At 40.6% G+C, this 27824-nt stretch overlaps 1 protein-coding gene across 2 annotated transcripts; it reads left to right on the top strand.

Moving 5' to 3' along the window:
• The first annotated feature begins 1751 nt into the window (after positions 1-1751).
• LOC125298485 (NACHT, LRR and PYD domains-containing protein 12-like) lies at positions 1752-23738 on the top strand. 2 transcript variants are annotated; one of them, XM_048249231.1, is made up of 10 exons: positions 1752-1824; positions 2382-2670; positions 12816-14367; positions 14814-14987; positions 15189-15362; positions 18945-19118; positions 19580-19753; positions 20081-20254; positions 20485-20531; positions 22725-23738. In XM_048249231.1, exons 2-10 carry the CDS (start codon positions 2415-2417, stop codon positions 23303-23305), a joined length of 3306 nt encoding a protein of 1101 aa, XP_048105188.1. In that variant the 5' UTR covers positions 1752-1824; positions 2382-2414; the 3' UTR covers positions 23306-23738. The 2 variants fall into 2 exon arrangements, with proteins under 2 accessions (XP_048105188.1, XP_048105189.1); XM_048249232.1 differs by lacking the exon at positions 18945-19118.
• Positions 23739-27824: the final 4086 nt, after the last annotated feature.

The raw sequence follows: 27824 nt of genomic DNA on the forward strand, positions 1-27824 counted from the left end.
TTTGATGTGTGTAGCTCATCTTTTGGATATTTTTACCTCTATTCTTACACATGGCACCTTTAAAGACAAAAAGATAATTTGAGCCCTGATCGCATGGTGGCGGTCACTGCACCGTGCCTCACAGCCCTGCACAGGTGGCAGGACCCCACGATCTTCCTCATGGGAGGCCTGTTAGGGAAGGTGTCTCTGAGAAAATTAATAGCGACAGACGCTTCCCTAACAGGCTGGGGAGCGGTGTATGAAGGCAGAATGGCAAATGGCCTCTGCACCCTAGCAGCCACCACATAAACACCTTGGAGCAGTTGGTGGCAACCCCCAAAAAAAAAAATAAAATAGCTTATTATAGGATGTCTAAGGATTACATGAATTTCAGTAAACAACTGGAATTCCCCTCCAGACCACTGGTTGAAACACCTTCCTGTTTTTGCACATCTGTTTGAGAATGTGGTTATCAACAGAGGATCTGAAACAGACTTGTCTGTAGCCTAAACCATTTAATCATGACATGAAAATTTCTACATCCCTCGTTCTAGTCCCAAAGCGAATCTATAAAATGGACAATGCATTGGGTTAGGTTAAGTTACTTCATTTGTCCTGAATGAAATGTGTCCTCTGCATTTAACTCATCCAGGGGTAGTGTACACACATACAATGTAGGCCTACGTTCTGTTCAATCACTCCCTCCATCCCTATTTACATAAGGGGGTGCTATTTGGTGTCAGTTTAAAGTCAATAAGATTTCTAATACAAATATGTAAGGCAGTGGTTCTCAAACTTTTCACAATGAGTACCACCTCAGAAAACAATTGGCTCTCCAAGTACCACCATTATGACTGGCATTAAAATACAATTCAAATATTGTATTTTATTGGTAATTTCACATATTGTATATTGTACATAGGCTACTGTTTTGCAGCGTTGTGGCTGGCAGGTGCCATGGAAGCTTCACTAGTCACATGTGCATGGGCTCATTGTCACCAACTTCAGTTTCTGCTCGACATACTTCTCTTTCTAATACTTCCCGTTTGGAGCCATGATTGCATGAATGTTTTTGATCCATCATGTTTGCTACCTTTTTCTTTCAGCTTAGTTTGTCAAACATTGGCATTGATATAAAAATAAATATAGGCCTGCTTTTGTTAATGAAAAAAATTGTTTAAATTTAACTTTGTTGATCGCGTGGTTAAGGATTTTAAATTATATAAAGTATATTTTGATATCATCTGAAGTGATTATGTCATCTTTATAAAAATAAATCTTGGAGACACCTAGAGTACCACTAGAAGGAGTCCGCGAACCACCAGTGGTACCCGGACGTACCACAGTTTGAGAACCACTGATGTAAGGGATAATGCCCTACGAGGTGTCCATTATCAGAAATAAATGGACGGCGCGGATGTGTGAACCGTCCGACGCAAAGCGGAGTCCATTTATTTCTGATAATGGATGCATCGAAGGGTATTATCCCGTTTATACCATGGTCACTTACGAATAAATACATATGAAATCAATTATTAATAGGCCTACTAAATGAGTTTTAGAGCTAAAATCGTTAGTTTTTTCAGCTGTTTATTGCAACACTTTGGAATGTTAATAAGTCACAGCTGAGCGGACTAACTCAGGCGTTGTCAAGCAACGTCATAATAATTTTATAGGTGTAGGCTATATCACTTTTTAAACGACACCCTTTTCAACCTAGCCCATGGTATAAAATAAATAATAAATAATTTATACTTCCCGTTTTTGCTCTTCCTCATTTGTGGTCGTTACATAATCATCAGGAATTATTGTGTCTAGAACATTTGAGAAGTGGCTGGTGTTGAGGTAGGATCACGGCAAAGATGTTGATATGTTTAGTAATTTGCGAAATATGAGATGACTTACAAACTTGATCAAAAGAAAAATATATACAGGTACATCATGCTTAACGGCAAATATGCAACTTTGATAGGAAGGAGATTTAGGCAACCTGAAGGTTTTTTGATTATTTATTTATGTATTGTTGATTTCTGTTAAACAGGGCTGTCAAAGGCTCCAGTTATAGTAGGTAGGATCTAATTCGCTGTGTGGGAGAGATATTTTACTATTTTCACTAAAGCTAAACTGCCTGTCTATTTTCAGAATTATGATCACAGTTAAGCTCATAATCAGACTTACATGAGTCAAATGTATAAATAAAATAAATAGCCTACATATAAATATAAAATATGTTGGGGTTTATATGTTGAAATTACTGACTCAGTTATGTATTTTGTACTATGGCATATTTACATATTTCATACAAACTTACAGAGAGAGAGCATAGAGTGTTTTTTTATTACGATGATAACGATGATAAATATTTACATATTAAAATGCATTTTTGAAACCTTACCCCAAAGCATCCAGTTATTAGCAGTCCGATAAACCATACAATGACCACAAACCTGGAAGAAGTCCTGAGGAACACTCTGGACAACCTCACAGGAGCAGAGTTTAAGAGGTTTAAGCACTACCTGCGGGACCAGGGCAGAGTAGCATGGGGAAAGCTGGAGAAGGCCGACACAGACGACGCCGTGGACTTGATGGTGGAGGTGTATGGCACGGACGCGGGGAGCATCACGCTGACCATCTTGCGGAAGATGAACAACCATCAGTTGACAGAGGACTTGGAGAGAGATCTAGAGAGATGTAAGTATACAGTACAGTCTCTGATGATGCGCCACTTGCTTGATATAGGGAAGATTGTAGGCTATGTGTTCATTATTCATTTCTCCCAGAGGGAAGGTCCGAAGGTTAGCTTCAACCAGATATCATCTTTATGTGCTGCCGCAATGTTTAAAAATGCATACAAGTGCTCACTTCCAAGCTAATATGCCCACATTACTAGGGGACACAAAAGCTAATCTGTACAAATTACTGGGGGACACAAAAGCTAATCTAGTGGGGTGGGGTTAACCAGACAACATATTTTGTGGCCATGTGAAAATGTGGCCGGAAGTGAGCTCATATCAGGTGCCATTTTTAAAGAATAGTGGCAGCATTAAGTATATTTTTGGCTGAAATGGCTACCCTAGCATTGGCTATTGAAATGTATGTGAGCAGTACTTCCTGGCTCATTCTATGTAATACCTCCATGTTTTTTCCTAAAAAGAGGTGGAAACTTTTCAGATATTAAAAGTCAAGATTTTGTGGGTGTACAGGCTAGCTAATTAGCGGTTATATTAGCAGTTAGCAGTTTTGGGGCAGCCGTGGCCTACTGGTTAGCGCTTCGGACTTGTAACCGGAGGGTTGCCGGCTTGAACCCTGACCAGTAGGAACAGCTGAAGTGCCCTTGAGCAAGGCACCTAACCAGGGGCCGTATTCACAAAGCTTTCTTAAGACAAAAATACTTCTTAAGTCGTTCTTTCTTCTTATCTTTTGTCTTAAGAACAAATTTAAGAAGATTTGATATTCATGAATAACATTCTTATGATTTTTCTTAACTTTCTTCTTAAGATGTTTCCTAAGAAAAACACTTAAGAACAAATGAGATTCTTGAAAACAAAGTTCTTACATTTCTTCTCAATTTTCCTCGTAACTTTAAGACAACCCTGCACCTGTCTTAAAAATGTTAGTGTGAAGTTGAGCCTCTTAAAGTCATTCATATAAACACATTTAACCGTTTTAGACAGCTCGTTTAAAATATCAGCCTTTATTACGTGTACTTACAATATAAAGTTACCATTTATTGCTAATTTTAGCTTACTGGTTGTTTTCGGTAAGCCCTCTGTATACTGAAAACTGGCATAACCAAAGGGTTCTTGCCAGCATGTGACGCACATCGACGTCAGCGTTTAGAACATGTTTAATTTCTTAACACAACGTCCATGGAAATGACCGTATTTTCTAGTAAAAACTGCACATTTCAACCTAGAAATATCTAGATCTAGATAATAGAAACCTAGCCTACCGTTTCAAACATAAGCTAACGCGAGTGCTGTTGAAGGCATGGCTTTTCCACCTTAGCAACGGTTGCCACTTGTAAGTAACGGTACCGATCCACTTGCACGACACTTCATTTTGACGTGTCGCATTCCACTCTAGCAGAGCCCGTCTACGGAGAGCCTTGGCACTTCCTATTAAGCCTCATTGTATCGACATTGGTTGCAGTTCCATTAGAATTCCACTAGGGGTGATTGCGGGTGAGTGCAGGTTGAATGGGGGTCTATGGAGCTAGATGGCTGAATGTATCTCTCACCTGCTTGTCGTGGAAGAATCGTAGATTTTATTGTAGTTTATGCAAGTTCAATATAGATTTTAGATCTAAAGTCGAATGAACGAGTACTTATGTCCTTTTCATGTCTTACAGGTTGGGTCGTTGTTGCCCATATCACGCTAGCATTGTGCTAATGAATGACGTCATTGACATATTTGAAAGGCTTTTTAGAAGACTTACGTGACTTCAAAAAATATAACAATCAACAGTGTGTATTTTCTTTGCCTCTCCTAGCGAATGCAACATTCAAATTACTACTCAAAAAATTATATCCAGAGAAAAGTGGATATTGAGGGGTAAAGCTCCATAGACCTCAATGCATTCTGCACTCGCCTGCGAGCGCCCTCAAGTGGAATCTGAGGAGGAACTGCAACCAGTCCAGAAACCGGAAGTAACCAGACAGTGCCAATTCTCTTCTATTAGACATTCTCTGACTCTAGTCCTATGGGTGACGTCAAGCGACTTTAACGCGCCCGCAAAGCATTCCGGGAAGGCAGCGCTGCATTTGAAAATATGTCGCGCGTCAAAAAGCTGGGCAAAGCCCATCTTTATGCAAATGAATCCGTTGAACGTGAGGCGACTCTCCAATGAAAGGACGAGGTTGTAGGTCCTTTGTTCTACCACAACGGTGCATGTAAAACTTTGGTTCCGCTTACAAGACAAATAATGTTTTAACAATCTCTTCCACGACCACCTAGTAGTCCATAAAACAAACGAAACTAGGATTTGGATGAATATATATTGACTGTTTCTGGTGAGGATTTGAGATTGCATTGAGTAGTTTAAATAAAACAAGATTTTCAAATGGCTTGCATAGTTTGAAAAATTGTGGTCCATTTGTGGAAAAACACTTAAGATACGTTAAAACGAACTGAGTATGAGCTGGTAACTGACATTTTAAACAAAACGCCCACACACGACTGAACGTGGGGAGGCAGCGCGACATCTATGCAACACAACAAAATTAAGTGTCGTGCAAGTGGATCGGTACCGTAAGGTATAATGTATAGAACGCCGGTCATTGTCGGGAGATAGGTCCCGACAGGGTGAACCGGACCCCGACGCGCAGCGTTCAAGTTGGATCTTTAGAGAGGACCTGAAAAGTATCATCTTTATTTAACATGCTGTTGGTGCATGTTGACATTGTAGAGCGAAAAACAGTTTGCGGTACAGCTACTATTTATTGGCTAAATGTTGGTCCCTCCTCTGTCTCTCAGTGCCCTACTGCACAGTGCTTGAGGCGTGTGGTGGAGGTGATCACTGATCAGGCAACTTTTTAAAACTGAAAATTTTCGCCTACAAGCTCCTCACGTTCCCATCTTCAGCTAACTCCATAGACAATAACATAAACAATCTTGCTGCTTCAGGTTTTGCAACCTTCGTTACATGACATCAGCCCCCTACAAAGGAAATAGGTATGCGTTTATTGCGTTTACACAATGCGTTTATTGCGTTAATATTTTGTAACATGTTATGTATTTGTGTTATGTACATGTCATGTACTTTTTACTTTATTGGCTAACTCCCTCCTCTTTCAGTCTATGCTCCCTGCTCTGGCCATAGACAGTAAAAGATATGGACAGAGTCATCATGTAGACGTCAGTCGAGACAGGTGAAGCAAATTTCAGCCGTTTCCTATTGGTCGACTAGGCTTTCTGCGCAGGCTCAGGGGACGTAGATGTAACATAGGCACGTAGTCTGACTCGTGTAACTCTTGTGATAGCTGCACCGAGAGATTGGATTAAAGGTGTGATTTGTAGGATTGTTACCGAACGTTCTGTAGGCCAAAATCAAAACACTGGTGACTACATTACAATCTCAAAACTACCAGACACGAGCCTCTTCTGGGTTGCCAGATGTAATGAAGACTTAGTTAACGTTAGTTGACCTGCAGCTGCTTTAACGTTTCTCCAACCATGACCCAGCTACACATTACGGAAACAGTGAAAACAAAAAATACCTCTCTAACCAACGTAACATATTTAGCTGAAGTTAGCGTTAATTTGTTTCTTGTTTTAATTTTGGAAATTTGCCTGACTCTCGTAGACGTTCATGACTACAACTGACAGCTGTTGACAGTTGGCTTTTGCTAATTTGTAGTGCTGTCAGTTAAACGCGTTATTAACGGCGTCAATTTTTTTATCGCGAGATTAACGTTCATTTTGGTGTAACAAACTTTGTAGTTTTTTCACATGCTGTTGCAACAACTAGTAACGTTTGAACAACTACAACACCACACCGATCTAGCCAGACCGGAAACTAAACAATACGCACTGACGAATGGAATGGAACAGAACGTTGTATGTGCTGCACCTTTTAGGGGGAAGATGACTGATATAATGGAAATCTATGCTGCATCAAAGTGGAGAGCGAAACATGCTTATAGTAAACTTACTAAATCTTGAAACAAACATGAATAAAAGGCTCAAAATAAGGTTGGTGTAAGAGTTATATGTGTGTTTATGGGGTTAATGTGATGATGTATAGATAGGCACAGTCAAACTGCCCGTGGCTGACTAATTAAGTTCAGCAAGCTTAACTTTACATGTCATAACATGAACTAAACATAAGTCACACATTCATTCTATCACTTGTAATATGAACGTAGCCTATTTCCTACAACTAGGTGAGATAATTGGCTATGTTATACTGAAGTTCCACAGTTAGCTAGCTAGCAAGCTAACCGTTTTGCATGGGATATTATGGTAAGTGTACATGCTAAATTTGTATAATACATGGGGTATTGCAAACGAATAAGGTTGGTAATGTACATCGTTTCGACATGAGTAAGTTACATAAACACAGTAATTCATAACTGCCGTGTTATTAAAATGACTGAATGTCCTGTGAATTAATAACTAGATGTAACGTCAACGTGTGATTACTAGCTGTCTTTCAATGGTATAATGTTAATGTGTTTTCCGCTAAAATGGGGCGTGATGCAGATCAAATGTATCTTCAAAGTCAAAGTCAAAGTCAGCTTTATTGTCAATTTCTTCACATGTTCCAGACATACAAAGAGATCGAAATTACGTTTCTCACTATCCCACGGTGAAGACAAGACATATTTTACCAATTTTAAGTCCACAGACAAACATAACATTCAAGTAAACAAAAAGTAAGTAAATAAGTAAATAAGAGGGCACATATAATAATGAAAAAAATAAGAGCAGCAAAATTTTGTTGAAATTGTGCATAGACAGTCAATAAAAAACTAGTGCAAAGTCAGGCCAATAAGAGGCTTGGGTAGTTCTGTTTGACCTGAGTAATGAAAGAAAGTGGCATAGTGGTGCAAGTTATGTAAGAGCAGCAGAAGTGTTGTGTTTTCAGGACAACAACACCAAGTTGTAAAGTGTACAAGTGTGCAAGTGTTCAAGTGTGCAAGTGGAGTAGTGCAGGTGGCCATTGTGGGTCCAATGTCCAGGATGTTATGTAGCTGAGGGTGGAGGGGGGAGAGGAGGGAGAGAGTTCAGCATCCTTACAGCTTGGTGTATGAAGCTGTTGGTGAGTCTGGTAGTGCGGGAGCGCAGGCTTCTGTACCTCTTCCCAGAGGGCAGTAGATCAAACAGATTGTGAGCGGGGTGACTTGCATCACTCACAATTTTGGTCAGTGCCTTGAGGGGTGAGGTGGGTGGTGTAAATGTCCTTCAGGGAGGGAGTGAAGCACCAATGATCCTTCCAGCTGTGTTCACTATGCTGCAGGGCTTTCCTGTTGTATTCAGTGCAGCTTCCGCCCCACACAGCGATACAGCTGGAGAGGATGCTCTCAATGGTGCCTCGGTAGAATGTGGTCATGATGGCTGGTGGAGCACTTGCTGCGCCTGAGTTTCCTTGAGGAAGTACAGGCGGGCTGAGCTCTTCGCCAGTGATGCAGTGTTTGGTGGTCAGGAGAGGTCTTCGCTGATGTGCACCCCAGGAATTTGGTGCTGCTTTCGCTCTCTCCACCACAGCACCGTCGATGGTCAGTGGCAGGTGTTGGGTGTGACCTCTCCGAAGTCAACAACAATCTCTTTGGTCTTGCTGACGTTCAGCAGGAGGTTGTTGTCCCTGCACCACGTGGTCAGATGGTCGACCTCCAACCTGTATTGAGTCTCGTCGCCCTTGGTGATGAGACCCACCAGAGTTGTGTCGTCAGCAAATTTCACTATGTGATTGTTGCTGTAGGTTGCAGTGCAGTCATCGTCAGCAGGGTGAAGAGCAGCGGACTGAGCACGCAGCTTGGGGGCCCCTGTGCTCAGTGTGATGCTGCTTGAGGTATTGTTGCCAACACGTACTACTTGGGGCCTCTGACAGAGGAAGTCCAGTAGCCAGTTGCAGAGGTAGGTACTGAGTCCCAGTTTGTCGAGTTTGCAGATGAGTTGTTGTGGTATTATGGTGTTGAATGCAGAACTGAAGTCTATAAACAGCAATCTCACATATGAGTCTCTTTTTTCCAGGTGGGTGAGGGCTGGGTGGAGGGCAGAGCAGATTGCATCCTCTGTAGACCGCTTGGCTGGGTATGCAAACTGGAAGGGGTCCAGGGGGGGGGAGAATGGCTTTGATATGTGACATGACAAGCCGCTCAAAGCACTTCATGATGATGGGTGTCAGTGCCACAGGGCGGTAGTCATTGAAGCAGGATGGAGCAGTTTTCTTCGCACAGGTATGATGGTGGCAGCTTTGAAACATGATGGGACGATGGCTTGCTTCAGGGAAGTGTTAAAGATGTCTGTGAAGACATCCTTAAGCTCCCCTGCCAGTCCTTCAGCGCCATCGACCTGGGATGTTGTCTGGACCTGTTGCCTTCTGGGTGTTGATAGCAGCAAGTGTCCTCTTCACGCTGTCGGCAGAGAGGCACAGGGCTGCTCATGTAGAGGGGGGATGGGTCTTCTGTGGGCAGGTGCTGTTTTGTGCTTCAAAGCGAGCAAAGAAGGTTCAGGTTGTTGAGCAGAGGGATGTTGCTCTCACAGCTCTGTGGCGGGCTTGTAGTCCGTGAGGGCCTGAATGCCCTGCCATAGGCTTTGTGAGTTCCTGCTGTCTTTGAAGTGGGTGGTTATCTTGTGAGTGTATTCCTTTTTTTTGCTTCCTTGATGCCACGGGACAGGTTGGCTCTCGCTGTTTTCATGCCAGCTTCATCCCCAGCTCTGGCTTTGTCTCTGGCCCTCAGCAGCCTGAGGACATCCCCTGTCAGCCATGGCTTCCAGTTAGCCAGTGATGATGTCTTTTGTGTGGGTCACATCATCGATGCACTTGGTGATGTAAGAGGTTACAGTGTCTGTATACTCCTCTATGTCTGTCCGGTTGTTGTAAGTGGCTGCCTGCTTAAACATTTCCCAGTCTGTTGTGTCAAAGCAGTTTATCTTTATGAAGATGCGCCGTTAGTAGGCTACGTAAAGGCATGCTGCACACACTTGGTTGGGCTAACGAGCCGGCCAAAGAGTAGTAGCCTAGGCTGACGCATTAGTTGTGTGCCGCCAAAGATTTTTTCATGCATGCACTTCTGCAGTAGCATTTATTTCAGTTTATATCAGCTATATTTCTGAAGAATATATTGTGTTGCCTCAGGTCTGCTGCACATCTTTTGAAATTTGATTTGAAATAATCAAATAGACCTATGTCTTAAAGTTCAGTTAATAAAGTAACTTGCTTTGCTTTCATTTGAATCCCAATCAAGATAAACAATAATTGCTTTATTGTTAATATGGACTCCTGGAAAGTTCAGAAATGCAAAATAATAGAATTTTAATTATATGATAAAATATGTGATTAATCGTGATTAACTATAGGAATTCAGCGATTAATCGTGATTAAAAATTTTAATCGTTTGACAGCACTACTAATTTGGCAACCCAAATAGGAGGACGCGCTAGCCCATTATTAATACGCTATTCTAGAATTAATCGTTCAAAACATAAACAAAAATTCCAAGAGATTCCGCCCATTAACTCTTAACTCATTAACATTTACAGGGTTTTACGGGTTAGAGTAATGTTGTCAAATAAGCCATTACTTCAATTCATCGTGTTTCCTTACTCTCTGACAACATATGGTGATCATTTTTGAAATGGTTACAGTTTATTTTCCATTATTTCCTACATACTGGTCTTTTAATGTAGCCACTTACTTCATTACCACCACGTCTAAATTTAATTTTCTTAAATGTCCTAGTTGTTTAGATTTGATATAAACAGCACTCGCCACATTCATAGCCTACTGTCAATCCATCAAAACTTTGCTGAAATGTTGTGGTCAGATGCTTACAATCTTATTACACAGAGAATACGGTTATTTTGCTCCTGTGCGACGCTTTAACCCGCTCTCGCATGCTCATTACGTAAACTAGATGTACTGCAGAGTGGTACAAAATATGACCGCCGCCCAGTCCAGCACATTTTTTCCACAAAAATAAGTCACGCTGAAAGGCATATATGATTCTAACTGTTTCACTGAATTGCATTATGCACACTCAATTCTCACTGGTATCTGCTAGACAACAAGTACCAAAACATGATTAGTTCATAGATTTCACATGTAAAATACATTTTATACAACCCCACCCCCATCTTGCCTGTTCATAATTCTGAGAAATTCTTGAATTGTGTGCATGTGTGCGTGTACATGTTTATGTTTATGTGTGTGGGTGGGTGTGTGCATGTGCATGCATGCGTACATATGTCTACTGTGTGAGTATGTGTCATACGAATGATTACTGTGAATGTATGTGTGTGCGTGTGTAACCTGCGTTGTGTTGAACCTGCGCGATTCAGCCCTGCACACGCCCGGACTCGAACCCGCGAACAGCAGCACCTCGGATCGGGAGGCAAGTGCGCTAACAATTGAGCCAATAGCCCAGGCTACTGGCTCGCAGGCAAGCAGCACTCTTGAGGCGTCGGGGAGTGAGGTTTACCAACGTTCCACAAGCACAGCTAAGCTAGCTGGCATCCGTTACACGTGTGTATCTGTTTATGCACATGTGTTCATATGGAATAGGTTAATATGACCCCTGGAGGCAAACATACGCAAAAAATTGGTCATCCTAGGCCCTACGGTTCTCAAGATATTCACAGAAAAACTCTGTTGGTGTACGGTCACTAAATGTACACATAAATTAATTGAACGAAAGTCCACGAAACTTGGCATGCATTCGGACGGTGTCATAATGACCCTACACTTTCAATTTCGTGCAGTTTTGACCATGTTAGCCATGTCCTAAACCCTACGGTTCTTGAAATATTCACAGAAAACTGTGTCTGCCCTATCCTCCTTTCGGGGGGTCCAGTCCAGCGGGGGGGGCTACAGATCAAAACGAAAAACGATGGTTCCATGCTATCCATGTGGGGCTACATGCCCACCAAGTTTCGTGTAGCCCGGTCTTTCAGTGTCCCGGGAAACCTTGACGGAAATTTGGCCATGCGGGAAATTTTTTTTTAAAAAAATTAAAAAATCTGACTAAACCTATATGACCGCCGCTTCACTGTGCGGCGGTCATAATGAGACCAACACAGCTGCAGTCTTCCTTGACGCAGGGTTCATAGCTTTTAGCTAACTTGTCCTATTCGCCCCTGTATACCCGGTTTTAGTTGTGCTCATTCGCTGGAACATTATCCTGGCCTGGCCAATGTTTATCCCACTATCGTGCCGTTTCTCTCCAAACCACACGAGGAGTCCATTCTGTCCCTTGATGGCCCGTTTGGAGCATGACGCAGCCGTGGCAAAATATGGACCAATGGTAAATAACAGGTTCTAAGTGTAGGCTACGCATTCTACCTAATCCAGGAAGTAACATTTGATACATTTTAGGTACAACTCTTAAAACTAATGTGTTGTCCCTGTCTGGACATAGAGATGTGTTAAAAATAACGCAAGTTGTGTTGTTTTCAACAAACTGGTTTTAAGAGTGTACGCTTTATTTCAGATAAGTATTGTATGTGAATGAATAAAGTGTAGCCTGTTTATATTGGAGTTACTTTTCAAAGAGAACGTGGGTGGCTCTTAAAAGAGCCTTTGGATTAAAGCGCGTTCAAAGTCAGGCTTTACTTGGAGCTGGTATACTTGGTGACGGCCTTGGTTCCCTCGGACACGGCGTGCTTGGACAACTCACTGGGCTGCGCGGCGGTCATAACTACGTCACGTTAGCATTGATTTTGGAAAAAAGATTATTACTCAGCCGGTAAGTCAGTTACAAGGTTATGACGCCAATCACACAATGTTGTATTACTCCGAAAATAGAAAAAGTTCATATAAAGGCTTAAAACGCTTTAGCTGTGACGTTATTTGATGTCAAATTGAATGGGGTTCAAAGGAATGGCTAGGTGGAACTGGTCTACTATTTAGCCTCAAATCCGCCATAGTGTACGCTCTCCGAACGTTCGCCAATCCCTTGGCTCTGGCTCCGTTTGTTCTTCTAATTCCATGTGTTTTCTGGTTGTAATGTATCATGCATGTAATGCCTCATGGTTCACTGGCCAAACTGGCTAGTAAGTTTTTATTAACACCCGCCAAAATTGATTTTAACCCGCATTTGGCGGGTTGGCGGGTGTTAATTTAGAACCCTGTTTGTCACCCATTTCATCATATATCTTATCTTTGTTGTCTTAAGATTATGATGAAGCACATGCAGCAACAAGGAAGAAATCATCACTAATACAAAAACTTCAGGAAGAACTGAAAAACAAGTTTTCTATCTTACATCAAGAGTCTGGGAATTACAGTTTACAAGATACTTATATTGAGGTTCATATTGAAGAAAGACATATGACAGAAGAAAATAGAACAGGACCAAGCTCTGAAGCTAAGCAAATCGAGTTGGGGGACATATTTGCAGACACATTTGCCACAAGAGTTTTGACATTGGGAGCTGCTGGTGTAGGGAAAACTGTTGCAGTGCAGAAGTTTGTCATGGACTGGGCTGAGAGAAAAACAAATCAAGACATAGATTTTGTTTTTCTTCTTCCATTCCGAGTGCTGAACTTGAAGAGAAGAAAAAGCTACAGCCTTCTTGATCTTCTTCTTGTGTTCTACCCTAAACTCGAAGATTTGAGAAACCTCCCTGAATTCAGTGAAAGCAAGATGCTTTTTGTCTTTGACAGTCTCAACGAAAGCCAACTCCAGCTAGACTTTGATGGGTGTATTTGTGACCCTTATGAGAAGTCTTCCGTGGACATCCTCATCTCGAGTCTCATCAAAGGTACCCTCCAACCTTCTGCACTCATCTGGGTCACAACCAGACCAGCAGCTGCCAGTCTGATCCCATGTGAGTACTTCAACATGAAGACAGAGGTGTGTGGATTCAATGACCCCCAGAAAATTGAGTTCCTCCAGAAGAGTATCAGGAATCCAGAAAAGGCCAACAGAGTCATTGAATTTGTCAACAACAAAAGAAGCCTTCATGTCATGTGTCAGATACCACTATTCTGCCACATTGTAGCCAACGTGCTGGAAGAGATACTGGAAAATCAGAGCAAAGAGGAGCCACCAAAAACTTTGACTGAAACATATGCATCATTCAGTGTTCTTCAGATAAAAAACCTGAAGAACAAGAGTGCACTGGAAAAAGGACAGCTCCTTATTAAACTTGGGAAACTGGCATTTAGACATCTGGAGAAAGGCACCCTGATGTTTTATGAGAAAGATTTGAAAGTGTGTGATCTTGATGTGAAATCTGGAGCTTTTGATGCTGGAGTGTTCACAGAGATCTTGAAAATGGAAAGTGGCATAACTGGAGAGAACACCTTTAGCTTTGTGCACCTCAGTGTACAAGAATTCTTTGCTGCTCTTTATGTTCTTCATGAAAGTGGTAATGGGGAAAATCCTCTTCTCAAGACTGTGAGTGAGAAGATCAGCTGGTCGTCCACACCATCAAGGTCTCACCTTTATGAGTTTGCTGTGGAAAAGGCCCTGCAGAGCAAGATTGGACAATTGGACCTATTCCTGTGCTTCCTTCTTGGCCTGGCTCCAATGTTGGAGCCTGAAATCCAGCCCCCACTGGATGTAGTGCTGCCACAGTTAGCTACCAGAGAAGTAAGCACTGAGAAAACAGTTCAATACATCAAGGAGAAGATCAAAGAGGACGTCTCACTAGAACGGCTCATTAAACTCTTCCACTGTTTAAATGAGCTTGGGGACAGTTCACTGGCAGAGGAGATCATTGGGTAATTATGTCAGTTTGTTGATAAGTAGGTCAACTTCAATATGTTAAGTAAAGGATAATGGCTTATGGATAATATGTTCCGTTATACAGCATTAACGGATGAGGCGGAGGCAAATATCTCCACAATGTGAAGTAGAAATGGCTAGTAGCCTACTTTAGTAAACATGGCATATAACATAAAATGTATCATGTTTATACCACCTGGCAAGATCAGAGACTACATACATCAGATTGTCTGACTGACTACACTATAGTTGCCACTTTGTTGTTATAGTTGCCATTCCAAATTTCCAAAGAGCATTGATGTGGAACAGTTAAAAACATTTTACCAGGTCCATTTCAGGTGTCTCATATAGTGGGGTGGGGGTAAGAGGCTAACAATAATAACAAGAAGCGTTTTAAATGGTCAGAAATTTTATAAAATATAGTGATTGCCTTTTTACTCAGGCACATAAACTCAGTAGAGGAGAAGAACCTGACTCCAGCCCAGTGCTCAGCTCTGGCCTACCTGCTGCTGATATCAGCTGAAGACTTGGAGGAGTTTGATCTGAAGAAATACCTTAGATCAGAAACAGGGCTCCACAGAATGCTCTCTGTAGTCAAAGTTTCTAGGAGAGTTTGGTGAGTATAGAATAATCAGAAAGGTCACCTTTGATCATTACAGGATTGTTTTCTGACATATTAGATGAAAGAGATGCTTCCATTTTATCGCTAAGTATGGTTCTGTGTGTATCAACATAAATACAAGTGTCATATTTAACATGCTATATTCAACATTTGAGATAAGGGATAATACAGTGATACAAAGTTTATTCTCCATAGGCTAAATCGGTGTTGCCTATCTAAAGCAAGCTGTGAACTATTGGCATCAGTTCTGCCAGGGATAGCATCTCATGTCAGAGAACTGGATATGAGTGACAATGACTTGCAGGATGAAGGAGTGGAGCTGCTCTGTGTGGGACTAAGAGAACCACAATGCAAGCTGGAGACACTGAGGTCAGTTATGTGGCATGTAATAAACTTGTGTGAAACTACCACAGATCAAACGTTCAGGTGCCCCTGCATTCTCTTAAATTACTATTGTGCTAACAAATGTGCTTTCCCTCATTAGAGTCTTATTTGCTTGATGTTATCAGTGTGTTTTCCTTTGTTATAAATTATGAATTCCCCCTATTTTTTAAATAGTTACATGTATATTACTAAGGGTACAATTAATATGTGCAAATAGTGAATTAATACATAATTCCTAATGTGTAGATGTTTAACTCATGATGAATTAATCACTAACTCATGGTGATTTTTTAAGGTGCAAACAGTAAACTAATTCCTAATTCATAATATGTACATAGTGAACATATGTACCGCAGAGCAGTACAAAATATGACCGCCGCCCAGTCTAGCACATTTTTTCCACAAAAATAAATCACGCTGAAAGGCCTATATCAGGCATGTCAAAGTCAAATACATCAGAGGGCCAAAAAAACAAATTAGCTACAAGCCGAGGGCCGGACTGGTTGAATGTTTATTGAAACATATTAAAATGACTGCACGTAACCTATTGAACCAAGACGTGTACTGTATTGTATTTAATGATTAAATGAATAATGACTGTGACTGAAGTCCGGCCAAAGTTTGCACAGAAATGTAAGATTTTTCCCATCCTCACCGACCTTGTCATAAAACTTGTTTAAATGATCATACGATGCCTCATTGCTGCTTTGTCGTCTACATCAGCCTTTCTCAAACTTCTTTGACCTGAGACCTAGTCAAGGCATACTTTGGGGTCATAGGGCCCACCTACATGAACCCACCCCTCCTCCCACCCCCCATCAAATTATCATAATGATATAACAATTATTATTATTTTTATACTATATTGCTATAACCTGGCAATAGCCAGATGAATTTCGCTCCGCCTAGCTCCACTCATCCATCTGGAACCGATCCATTGAAGTGTTGCTTCAGAAGGCTGGGCCTAATCAAAAATGCTTGCATATGATTGAATAAGCCCTTGTCCGTCATCTATTGGCGTGCTACTTCAACCACTCACATCGAAGCCAACCCGTGGCGCTTTAATAACAGACTCACAGTCGCTTCTAAGCTATGTCACATCTATGAAACTCCGCCCTGCGTCCTGATTGGCTAAACCATAAAAGTTGGTTGGAGAAATCACTCTCAATGGAAGAGATCCCAGATGGATGTGAGTGAAGCTAGGCGGAGCTAAGCGGAACGACATTCATCTGGCTAGGGTCAGGTTAATATTGCTATACATGCACTTCAAAACAGACAATGTTTTTAAGTGCTAAGATTGTTCACAAAAGTTTGTGAAAACATGCACATCAGAGTACTGCTTTACTAATGTAAAATATAATAAGCCTACAATAGTTTTAATGTTTTTGCATTGTTGCATGATGCTTGCATGATAAATTATAGGGTTTATGGGTGCCGTTGTTTTGGGATGTTTCCCTCATGCAAGCATCATACACTGATAGAATATTTATATGCTATTTAATTACATTTGAATGCCTGAATGTAAGGATTCAGGAAACACAATACCAGCCTTTGTGAATGGTAAATGGTGGATCAGATCATGTGTAAATCACTGATCTGGAGATCTTTAACTATCTTTAACTAAGACTAATTAATAGCTTTTGGCTGACTTTAATACTTAATGGCAAACAGTGTTTTATATAGTCTGTGCTCTGTTTTTTATGGAAGTTGCATAAATCCACGTCGTTCTATTAAATGTTGTTTCATAATTAAATAGCCTTCCAATAGGTTGAAGCTTAGCTTTGCTACCAACATGCACACGCATGCATTGAATAAACGCTCATACCACGCCTTAATTCTATGCCTCTATGTTTGATGACACCAAACAAGTATTTCCTACTAACTGCATAAATGTTTGCAATGTTTTCTTTTTCTGTCCGCGGCTCCTTGATCAATTGCGCAGCAAATTATCAGACGATGGCCCGGGAATAATTTCACTCTGCAGACCATTGTCCACATTGCGGACCGCGGCCCATAGTTTGACAAATGGTGACCTGCATTCTGCCATATTAAGGCCTTTTTACGGTGTGTTTTAGCCGGGTTTTCGCGTGGAAGGCTCTGTAGAAATCTGGCACCCTATTCAACGAAGTTAAACTGAAAGAGCGTGCCGTTCACAGACACCAGAATGAACAAGTTCACATAGTACGTTCATCAGGCAGTAGTAATACAGTACGTTCAGTTCCCGTTCGCTCAAAACTTTCGTTCAATGAACGCGTTCAGGCACAACACTGGGGAGGGAGGTAGATGAAAGTTGACATTTGCCCTGACTGAATACTGATGAATAATGAAGCCGAGGCCCACTTGCGGCGCCGCAGTGAGTTTGTGGGCTACCGTTGCATTGTGGGGAATGGAGTATTGGTACGTGCAAAACAGCAGCCGGCGGCTGTGGCCTGCGGGCCGGTTCTAATACTTAACTAATATCATCCCGGGGGCCGTAGATAATTCATTCCGGATCCGGCCCGCGGGCCTTGACTTTGACATGTCTGGCCTATATGATTCTAACTGTCTCACTAAATTGCATTATCCACACTCAATTCTCACTGGTATCTGCTAGACAACAAGTACCAAAACATGATTAGATCATAGATTTCATATGTAAAATTCATAGCCCAGGCTACTGGCTCGCATGCCAGCAGCACTCTTGAAACGTCGGGGAGTGAGGTTTACCAACGTTCCACAAGCACAGCTAAGCTAGCTGGCATCCGTTACACATAGACCTACAGTTTGCCAGCCAGTAGACAGTCCTGTACAATGAATAAATCTCCTCAGGGACTTTAGAGACCCCGGGGTAGGATTTTACAATGCAGAGGCATGTGTACAGTAGATGGGTGTGTATGTCAACACATGGTGAATCCATCATGAAATCACCTTTACTTATCACTTTTGTATAAGTGTTTGTATACCCTGAAGTAAAGTGACACCCTTATACTTGTCAATGCTTACTTAACATAACTTCAATAGTAAAGCATTTGTTCAGTAGTTTATTATTACCAAATGTAACCACATGAATAATTTATCATGAAATCTATGGAGTTACATTTGTGCCTCTTTTATGAGCGAACAGTAGAACAATTTGACCACAGAAAAATGTTTTGAGCAAGCACACAAATTATATTTTGAGGAAAAATGAAACTCGAGCACAAAAATCTTGTATTTGAGCAAACAGGAATCTATTCTGTGCTCCACAGATGTCTTTTCATGTTTGCTAAGATGTGCAACAAGGCAACAACAGCCCCCTTTCATTCAGTTTCACTCTACGTGCTCACATAAACTGTTCCTCCACTCGCTGATCTCTCTCGTGCTCGCTCAACGTCACCGTTACATTTGTACCACAATTGTCAACCAATCAGAAACTTCAGGAGAGATAAGTTCTCATTGGCAGCTGAAGTCCAGGGCAGGGACAATGAGCTAGCTCAGTGATATCATATAATCAATCAATTAATCAATCAATAATCTGAGATAAAGAGATGACATGATGCAGTTCATTCTTTATTTCTTTATGTTTTTTATATTTATTTTTGTGAATAGGCTAAACCGTTGTCACCTCTCTCATGAGAGCTGTGAACTGTTGGAGTCTGTTCTGCGAGAATCGACATCCCATCTCAGAGAACTGGACATGAGTGACAATGACCTGCAGGATGAAGGAGTGGAGCTGCTCTGTGTGGGACTAAGAGAACCACAATGCAAGCTGGAGACACTGAGGTCAGTTATGTGGCATGTAACAAATCAGTATTGGGCTGATCACTGATCAATATTTCAGCTGTCCCCTCATTCAGTGAACATATTGCCAATGTCTCATTTCATAAAATTATCCATTATGCCCATTTCAATGTTAAAACAATTTCTTGTTCTCAATCAATAGGTTATGTATTCTTGATAAATCCTTAATAAACAACTAGTTGGTATTAATATAAGGTTAGGTTACTGATTTGTTGACTTTGGACTTTGGTCAAGAAGTGTCTGCTAAATGTAATGTAATGTAATATAGTATGGTTCAAAATAGGGAGTTTATACACTCCTGATATACTGTCTGAATATGTAACGTATAATGACAGAATAGTAACATATTATGACAGTATAGCATAATGTAAATGCACCAGATTTAACTTTTCAAGCTAATTTTCATCTTTAGTCCCTGTACTTCAACTGTATTTTTTAAACAGGCTAAATCGATGTCACCTCTCTAAAGCAAGTTGTGAAATGATGGCTTCAGTGCTGCAAAGGACTCCTTCCCATTTCAAAGAACTGGACTTGAGTGAGAATGACCTGGGGGATGAAGGAATAGACCTGCTCTGTGTTGGACTGTGGGATCCACATTGCAAGCTGGAAACACTGAGGTCAGTTATAAACCATTCATAACACAGAGTAGCACCTTGCCCTGCTCGTCATGCAGTATACATATATACTAGGCATGTAGGTGTTTTTGACTGAGGCACTTTCCCTCTGACTGAATATATAATTCAATAATTCTCTTTTCCCTTAGCATGCATTTTTGCTTCATGCAAATTGAAACTATGTGTCTAGCTAGTACCTTCAGGGAATTATTTGTACTCGTACTGTATGCAGAGTTATAATGGTAGTACTGTATTTGAAAATGATTAGCTTTGAAATTAGTAATACTAGTTAGCAACTCAATCTCCAAACCAAACTATCTCTGGTTTCAGGTTGTCTCTTTGTGTGATCACACACAAGGGCTGTTCTCTCTTGGCCGCTGCCCTCAAATCAAACCCTTCCTACCTGAAACATCTGGACCTCAGCTGCAATCACCCAGGAGAGTCAGGTGTCAGAGAGCTCACAGAAAGACTGAATGATCCCAATTGTAAACTAGAGACTTTCAAGTAAGTGTTGGGTGTTTACTTAGATGACACGCTAGTCTTCATCCATTTTTGTGCTGTGGTTGACACTTGTGGAGACTGGCTATTGTTATTGTTTTCCAGTCATCCCTCTGTGCATGCATATGCCAGTGTGGCTGTGGCTGCATGTTTTTTCTTCTCTCTCTCTATCTCTCTCTCTTCTCTGTTGATCTACAAAACCAAAAAAGTAATTTTCTTCTTTCATTTTTCTTCAGGTATGACCACGGAGGAGAGTTTAGGAGTAAACCAGGAATAAGAAAATGTGAGTCACCGATTTTAATACTTGGTACATACTTGTTACATGGTTTATTTGTCCTTTTTATTTGCATTGCTGAATCAACACATATATTTTGCAACAGCATGTGATCGCAACACGTACATTACTTTGTCTTCATACTCCTTTGTCTGTAATTTCAGTATCAGTTCATCATATTCATTTCAGTAGTTAGATTGATAGTTTTGGACCAAAACCTCTTACTGATGCTTCAAGGTCTTGGTCCCAAAACAGATTTGAAACTGTAACATGCACTGCTTCTACGATTGGTGCCGAGTTATCCCAATCAGTGCATGCACTTTCTTTTGCTGGATTGATCAACAGGCTTCAACACAGACTTTTAAAAAAAATCATAGACATTGAGCTAAAGAAACACCTGCAATGCACACGCACACACACACACACACACATGCCACACACAAAAACACACACACACACACATGTTGATGTATTTCTGCCCATTCCTAGTAGTAGTTTTTACGGAAATTATATTTACAGCTGTGACCGCACCCCTACCCCCGAAGCGCACTAAGACACTTGTCATTTTCCTTGTAGACAGACCCATGGCTACACTAAACAGGGAACTGTGTTCTGTTCCCAGAGCATGCTTTCTCTGTCTATGATCTGTAGGCTTAGGGCCTCCTCGACGAGGAGATTGCTAGTCCGCGGATTATTTGCGACATAAACCAAAAGAAAAATAAATTTTACTTTTTTAGTGTTACCAAATAAAGAGACATGCTATTAGGGGGTAGTGGTGTCAGCGCTCATTCAATGTATGAGCGCGTCTGCGCAAGTAAAACTGAACCACTGGAGATGACGTGTGTAGAAACAACAAACAACGTTATTTAAAACAAGGGACGAAGTAGATCCTTGCTGTCCGTGAAAACAGCATAAAGACTGGCTAGTCTAATCCAAAAATGGATTAAAACAGGTCTTTGAATTGACACTCGAAATTAGTCTGCTGTAGGCCTATAGCCTAACTTAAAAGTTACAACTTGTTGTAAATATCATAGCAAATAGCCCGTGGTGATGACACAGCTTTTAAAACATGTATTTAACTCTCATTGGAGTGAACGCAGAACTGACTGTTGCGCAAACATATGGGTGATGATCTCCATTCACCAAAAGCTATGGTTTTGCTAACCCATTCGCACAATAACAAACCCCCGGACCCCCGCTCAAATCATCTGCACCCCCTCTCAGAAAATACTTCCAACGTCCCTGATTTACAGTGAACGTCCTAATTTGTGTCCCACGCATTAAGTTGACACAACCATGTTTGCATGTACTGTATAGTTGTGCGCATTCAGGGATGTAGGGGATGCTAAACACAAGCAAACACAGTTTATCCACCTCTGAAATTTCAGAAATAGAGTTTATCCACCTCTTATTAGAGTTTATCCACCTCTCAAAAGAGTTCATTCACCAATTGCAACTTTTAACATTCAAAAATCACACTGTATTATCCACATTTACAATATCTACATTCATGAACACTCTAGGAACCATTTAATACCACTAGTATTGTTATAAACATTGGACAATAACCATCACCATCATCAAACATGTTCTAAATGCCTTTTTTTAAAATCCGATACAGCATGGCGCAGTCCACCTCACCGTGATCACAGACCTCATAGTTTACCCACCTCTTATTTTACCACTACATTCCTGGTCTTGAAATAGTATCCCTGTGTGCATTGTATTACAGTAAATTCCCCATAAAGATGTTATGTTGTAATTAAATTAACATATTGCCTGCTGTGTTGAGTGTACAGTATTACAAGAGCCCATCATCCCTTTATATGTCCTTAACATGACTCTGGTATACGGATATATTGATCAGGTGCTATCCTCACTAGTTCCACTAGTTTTGACCTTTTAAGGGACACAGACATGGACGTGCCTGGTTTGGCTGGTTGTCATTGTGTGTGTGTGTGTGTGTGTGTCGCATGTCATGTTTTTTAAACTGTGTGTTAGAGTGTGTGTGTGTGTGTGTGCGCATGTCGTGTTTTTTCAACTGTGTGTTAGAGTGTGTGTGTGTGTGTGTGTGTGTGCGCATGTCGTGTTTTTTCAACTGTGTGTTAGAGTGTGTGCGTGTGTGTGTGTGTGTGTGTCTGTGATCAACATTCTCTTTCACACCTCACATCCTCCTCTCTCCTCCTCTCCTGTTGTCTGTAGATGCCTGTGAGCTCACACTGGACCCAAACACGGCTGCCAGAGATCTTTCCTTCTCTGAGGATAACAGAAGGGTGACACATGTGACAGAGAAACAGCCATATCCTGACCACCCAGACAGATTTGACTCCTGCTCTCAGGTGCTGTGTGGAGAGGGTTTGTCTGGACGCTGCTATTGGGAGGCTGAGTGGAGTGGTAATTATGTTTCGATAGGAGTGACATACAAAAACAAGGGTTGGGTTGGAACCTGCGTTGGAGATAATGACAAGTCTTGGACTGTGCGTTTCTCTGGGAGATTTGTTAGCATGTTTTCACATAATTGTATTACTAGGGTTAGCACTTCACACGATGGTTACATTCACTCTGCCCGCCACAATAATGAAGAGACTAAGATACTTAATACACCCCCCTGCTACAAAAGAGTAGGAGTGTTCCTGGACTGGCCCGCAGGTACCCTGTCCTTCTACAGCGTCTCCTCCGACACGCTCACTCACCTGCACACGTTCCGCTCCACATTCACTGAGCCCCTCTATCCTGGGTTCAGGTGTGAAGAGTCCACAGTGCGCTTGTGTCAGATCACATGATCTACTAAGCCTGCAGAAGCACCAGAGCCTGCAGAAGTGCCTCACAAACAACAGTGTGATGGCATTCTGTAGTGAAATATACATAATACATAGCCCAATAATTAATTCAAATGTTGATAAACACGTTCCTAGGAATCAAGGAATTCAATTAATTTAAGATTATATTCATATTTAAATGTTTATAAAATTGTTAAAGAATAAAACGAAGGAACCAGATGTTTTCTCTTCTCTTCTAAGTTTATGTGTCTGTGTGGGGGGCTAAACGATTTGCCTGATTGCTTTTTAGCACACACATGATCTGTAACAAGGATTTCCATAATTTATATGGATTATTTATGTGTGTATTGTATTGCACTGAAAAATATCAAATCTAATTAATTCATTCATTTGTTGTATTTTGTGTCTATTGTGTTGCTTTTCCAATATTGTGACACATTCATGCCAATAAATCTTATTTGAACTTGAAATAAAATAAATGTTTGTAGGTAATCTTCAAATTATCTATTACAGATCATTTTCCATCATTTGATGTGTTGGTTTAGGTTGTGTAGTATAGTAACAATACTATAACTGAAACAGTTGGTGTTTCTTCATTTTTACCATGCATTTATAGGGCAATGTGATCATTCATTAAGGTATACAATTAATTAATTCAATCACCCAGTATTAATCTACTGCATACACTGACTTTTCAATCATTCTTTCATCTGCAAATCATTCAGTCAAACTCTCCCACAGTGAGAGACAGACTGATGCATGTCTATGTACTCACAGATTAATTTACTTGTGTAGTCTCATTTTAGGTAGGTTATTTTTCTCTCATTCATTCATTCATTCATTCATTCATTCATTCATTCATAAACAGTCCTTTATCTCCACAATTTGTACAGAGCACGGGCACTAGAGGTCAGCACTGGTATAGGACATGTTTGAGTTTACCAAGAGAGAGAGAAAATCGATCAAGAAAAGAAAGACAGGAAATTCTGAAAAAGAGGAAGAACAAGGGATAAGGACTCAATCAGATTATAAACACCCCGGGAGTTAGTGCAGTAAAAATAAACTCTGGGCCAACACTGAAGAAAGAACGAACACCACTAAGATGCACTGATAAGTGTACATAATTCTCAATAATACTCATAATACTCCACAGTATAAAACATATATTCTACAACCTTAAACTCTGGGAAAATAACACTCAAGCATTTGCTGTGTATGGTTTTGAGCATCAAAAGTGAGCAGCAAGAGCAGGCAAAATGGGAATTATGAGAACCGTTGAGATTCTATGAGCTAAGCCCTGTGAAAAGTTTTGAGAGGCATGTGCAGATGGCTGGCTTCATACCAGTGGAGGAGGTGTCGGTGAGAACAGTTCAGTCCAGTCACTTTTAATTCCACAATTGTTGTCTTTATTCTAACACCCAGTGTGGTTAGTTTGTGTGTGTGTGGAGATTAGGGGTGTCACGATTCTTCAAATCCTCGATTCGATGAAATTTTCGATTTTAAAGTCACGATTCGATTCGATTTTAGATCTTATATGTTATGTACTCTTTTTGGCCTTTTCCTTTTCTGTTTCAGGGGGCTTTTATTTTGAAACCGCTTTTTATTTTGAAACCGTTCCAACCGCGAGGTTGTAATGTAAACAGAACTAACATTAAGCTAAAACAGAGACCTGAACATAGTGAAATGAAACAACACAGAATTTGATTGTTTCAGCACACTTCGAAGAGACCCACGGTTAGTGTTCATGGAATATGTACTTATCAATGTGCATTTTAAGCCTTAAAGTAACTTTGGACTGTAACTAGATCACCTTTTCACTTGCAAGTTGAGTAGACTAAGTTAGTTTTAATTGACGTGAATAAATGAATACTTTCAAAGTAGCAAGAGGGGATTAGAGCAGAGTGCGAATTACCCCACCATAATTGGGGGGTATGCTCCTTCACTTCTTCTATGACCATCATGGTCCACTACCATATCAATCCCCACCGTGATCACCAAGTGCAACATGTGTTGTGCAACACATACAAGGTCTAAACAAGGTCTAAACAAACTGATAATCAGTAGGCTACAGAATATCTCATTGTTCTTATATATCCTGTCATCTCCCTGCAGCCTGTTTACGGTTATATCCTGTGCCTCTCCTGTCTGCTGGCCCCCCTTTCCTTAACACATATGAACAGTGTATAAAACCTAACTGCACCTGCACTTTAATTGGTTGTAGATCTTTAATTGGTTGTAGATCTTAGTGTTAATATTTCCTGCTTACTCTTTTAGCACCAAAAAAGTGCCTGATGTCTGTGTGCCCTTTCCTTCTCCTCATAGTGTCTCTTTGAATAAAATAAAATCCTAGTTTCATTAAGATAGTATCAGGGTTCACAGATGAAACTACATTTATCAAACTAAAAATATGAAATAATAGAATGTAAAAACAATACCAACCAATTAAAAACAAATTAAAATACTAGCACATAATATTTAGCCTAGGCTACTTTTATGTTTCCACAGGTTTAGATAGATAGATAGATAGATAGATAGATAGATACTTTATTGATCCCCAAGGGGAAATTCAAAGTTTCTCTGATGTTATAACATAGGCTTAGCTACATCAGACCCTCTTGTGCCCGGTAGGCTAATATAAAAACACAGGATCTGTGCCAAAGTAATTTCAAAAAAGCACAAGGCAATTTATTCAAGATAAAATGAGAATGGACACCTAGGCTATGGAGTTCATCTCCTTGGAAATGACAATCGATTTTACCTCACCACACTGTAAAGCTTGATTTAATTAGAGAATTAGCCTATCTTGCTAACTAACCTTGGTAATGGTAACTAACCAATGTCCACTTTACTAGCCTCAGTGGGTAAGGAGCAGGTAAGTAGCCAGTAATTCAATGTATGAAGACGTGACATGAGCTATGAAAGAACAAAACACGTTTATAAATGAAGGTAGTAAAATCCTCAACAAGCTAGACGTCAGCTAGCAACTTACATTTTACCCATGCACATCAGCAGCAAACTGAATTTAGCCTACTGGAGGAATTTAACTAGCGTTTTGTCATTCAACGTTGACACTTGTATTGCTTGAGAAGTTGAAGTCGTTCTCTATCTCAGTTGCTTCCAGCGCCACGGTGGTTTAAAATGGTACGGTCCACAATAGGGGTGTCTGAAATCGCTTTACATTAAAATGTTCCTACAGTAAAACTAGGAGTTGACTTGTATTGTAACTGTAATGATATTTTTTCACAATATCAGAAAAATTATCTGACCCCCCCAAAACTAATATTTCTGTCTCTTTGGGGGTATAGTACCCCCCAGTAACCCCCTGTAATTCGAACTATGGATTAGAGGAGTGTTGACGCTGCAGTTCAGCACGTGCGTGTGTGTTTGTGCGTCTTGGCATATATGCTGGACGTGACATTGGGGGTGTGGCTGCATCGTCGATTCTATTTTTAAATTCGAAGTTCGAGATTGAGATGTATTTTCGATCGATTTCGAAATAAAATCGAAATCGTCACACCCTTAGTGGAGATGTAGCCTATGTATACTGTAGGTGTGGATAGGACCAACGATCTTAGGTCATTTAATCATGACATGAGAATTTCTACATCCCGCGTTCTAGTCTCAAAGCGAATCTATAACATGGGCAATGCATGGGTTAGGTTAAGTTACTACATTTGTCCTGAACGAAATGTGTCCTCTGCATTTAACTCATCCGGGGGTAGGCTAGTTTACACACATACAATGTACGTACTGTTCAATCACTCCCTCCATCCCTCCCTATTTGCAGAAGGTGAACTATCGCGCATGCTAACAGCTTTGGGTGTCATAGTTTAAAGTCAATAAGATTTCTCAACAATAACAAAATATATACTTCTACTGCACACATTATGATACGATCATTTAAAACAATGTTAGTCCTTTTTATCACTTCAAATGAGTTTAAATTACTGTGACATAGCTTGGAACTCCAGGATAAAAGGTTTTGACAGAGTGGCAAGATATGGATTGCGATTTCCAGTCAGAGAATTCACGGACACAGATCCACTGTTTATCTTCTCTAATCTTCACAGTTTCATAGGCTAACTTGAGTTGACAAATAATGTTTTGTATGTGTCCATTTGATTCATTCAATATATGTATGTGATTGTGTGTGTGGTTTCTGAAATGAAATAAGGAATAAACATGGATTACTAACACAGCCATTAATTAATGTTGTTCATGAGATTTCCGATTACCATTACAGTTATAATGAATTGTCACTAGATGGCGCCAGTGTATAAGGAATGACCAGACTGCAAGTGAATATAAGGTACTAAATGATTAACTTGCAATTGCTACGTTATTAAGCATATTAATGCAACACAGTTAATGTTAACAGACATTACTAGGATACTTCAACACATGGAAAATGATGATTAAGTAGGTGAAGTGGTAAGCTAACATGTTAATTAACTAGACTAGCCAGCCACAAGAACAGGATATGGCTTTAAACTACGCAAACGTACAATATACAACAAGTTAA

This window comes from Alosa alosa, chromosome 7 (genome assembly GCF_017589495.1).
Source record: "Alosa alosa isolate M-15738 ecotype Scorff River chromosome 7, AALO_Geno_1.1, whole genome shotgun sequence".
In the NCBI taxonomy this organism is placed as follows: Eukaryota; Metazoa; Chordata; class Actinopteri; order Clupeiformes; family Clupeidae; genus Alosa; species Alosa alosa.

Coding starts and splice junctions, on each gene's coding strand:
- LOC125298485 (XM_048249231.1), top strand. CDS start 2,415: ATGACCACAAACCTGGAAGAAGTCCTGAGGAACACTCTGGACAACCTC. Junction 14,368..14,813: donor CTGGCAGAGGAGATCATTGG/GTAATTATGTCA, acceptor CTTTTTACTCAG/GCACATAAACTCAGTAGAGG. Junction 14,988..15,188: donor AAAGTTTCTAGGAGAGTTTG/GTGAGTATAGAA, acceptor TATTCTCCATAG/GCTAAATCGGTGTTGCCTAT.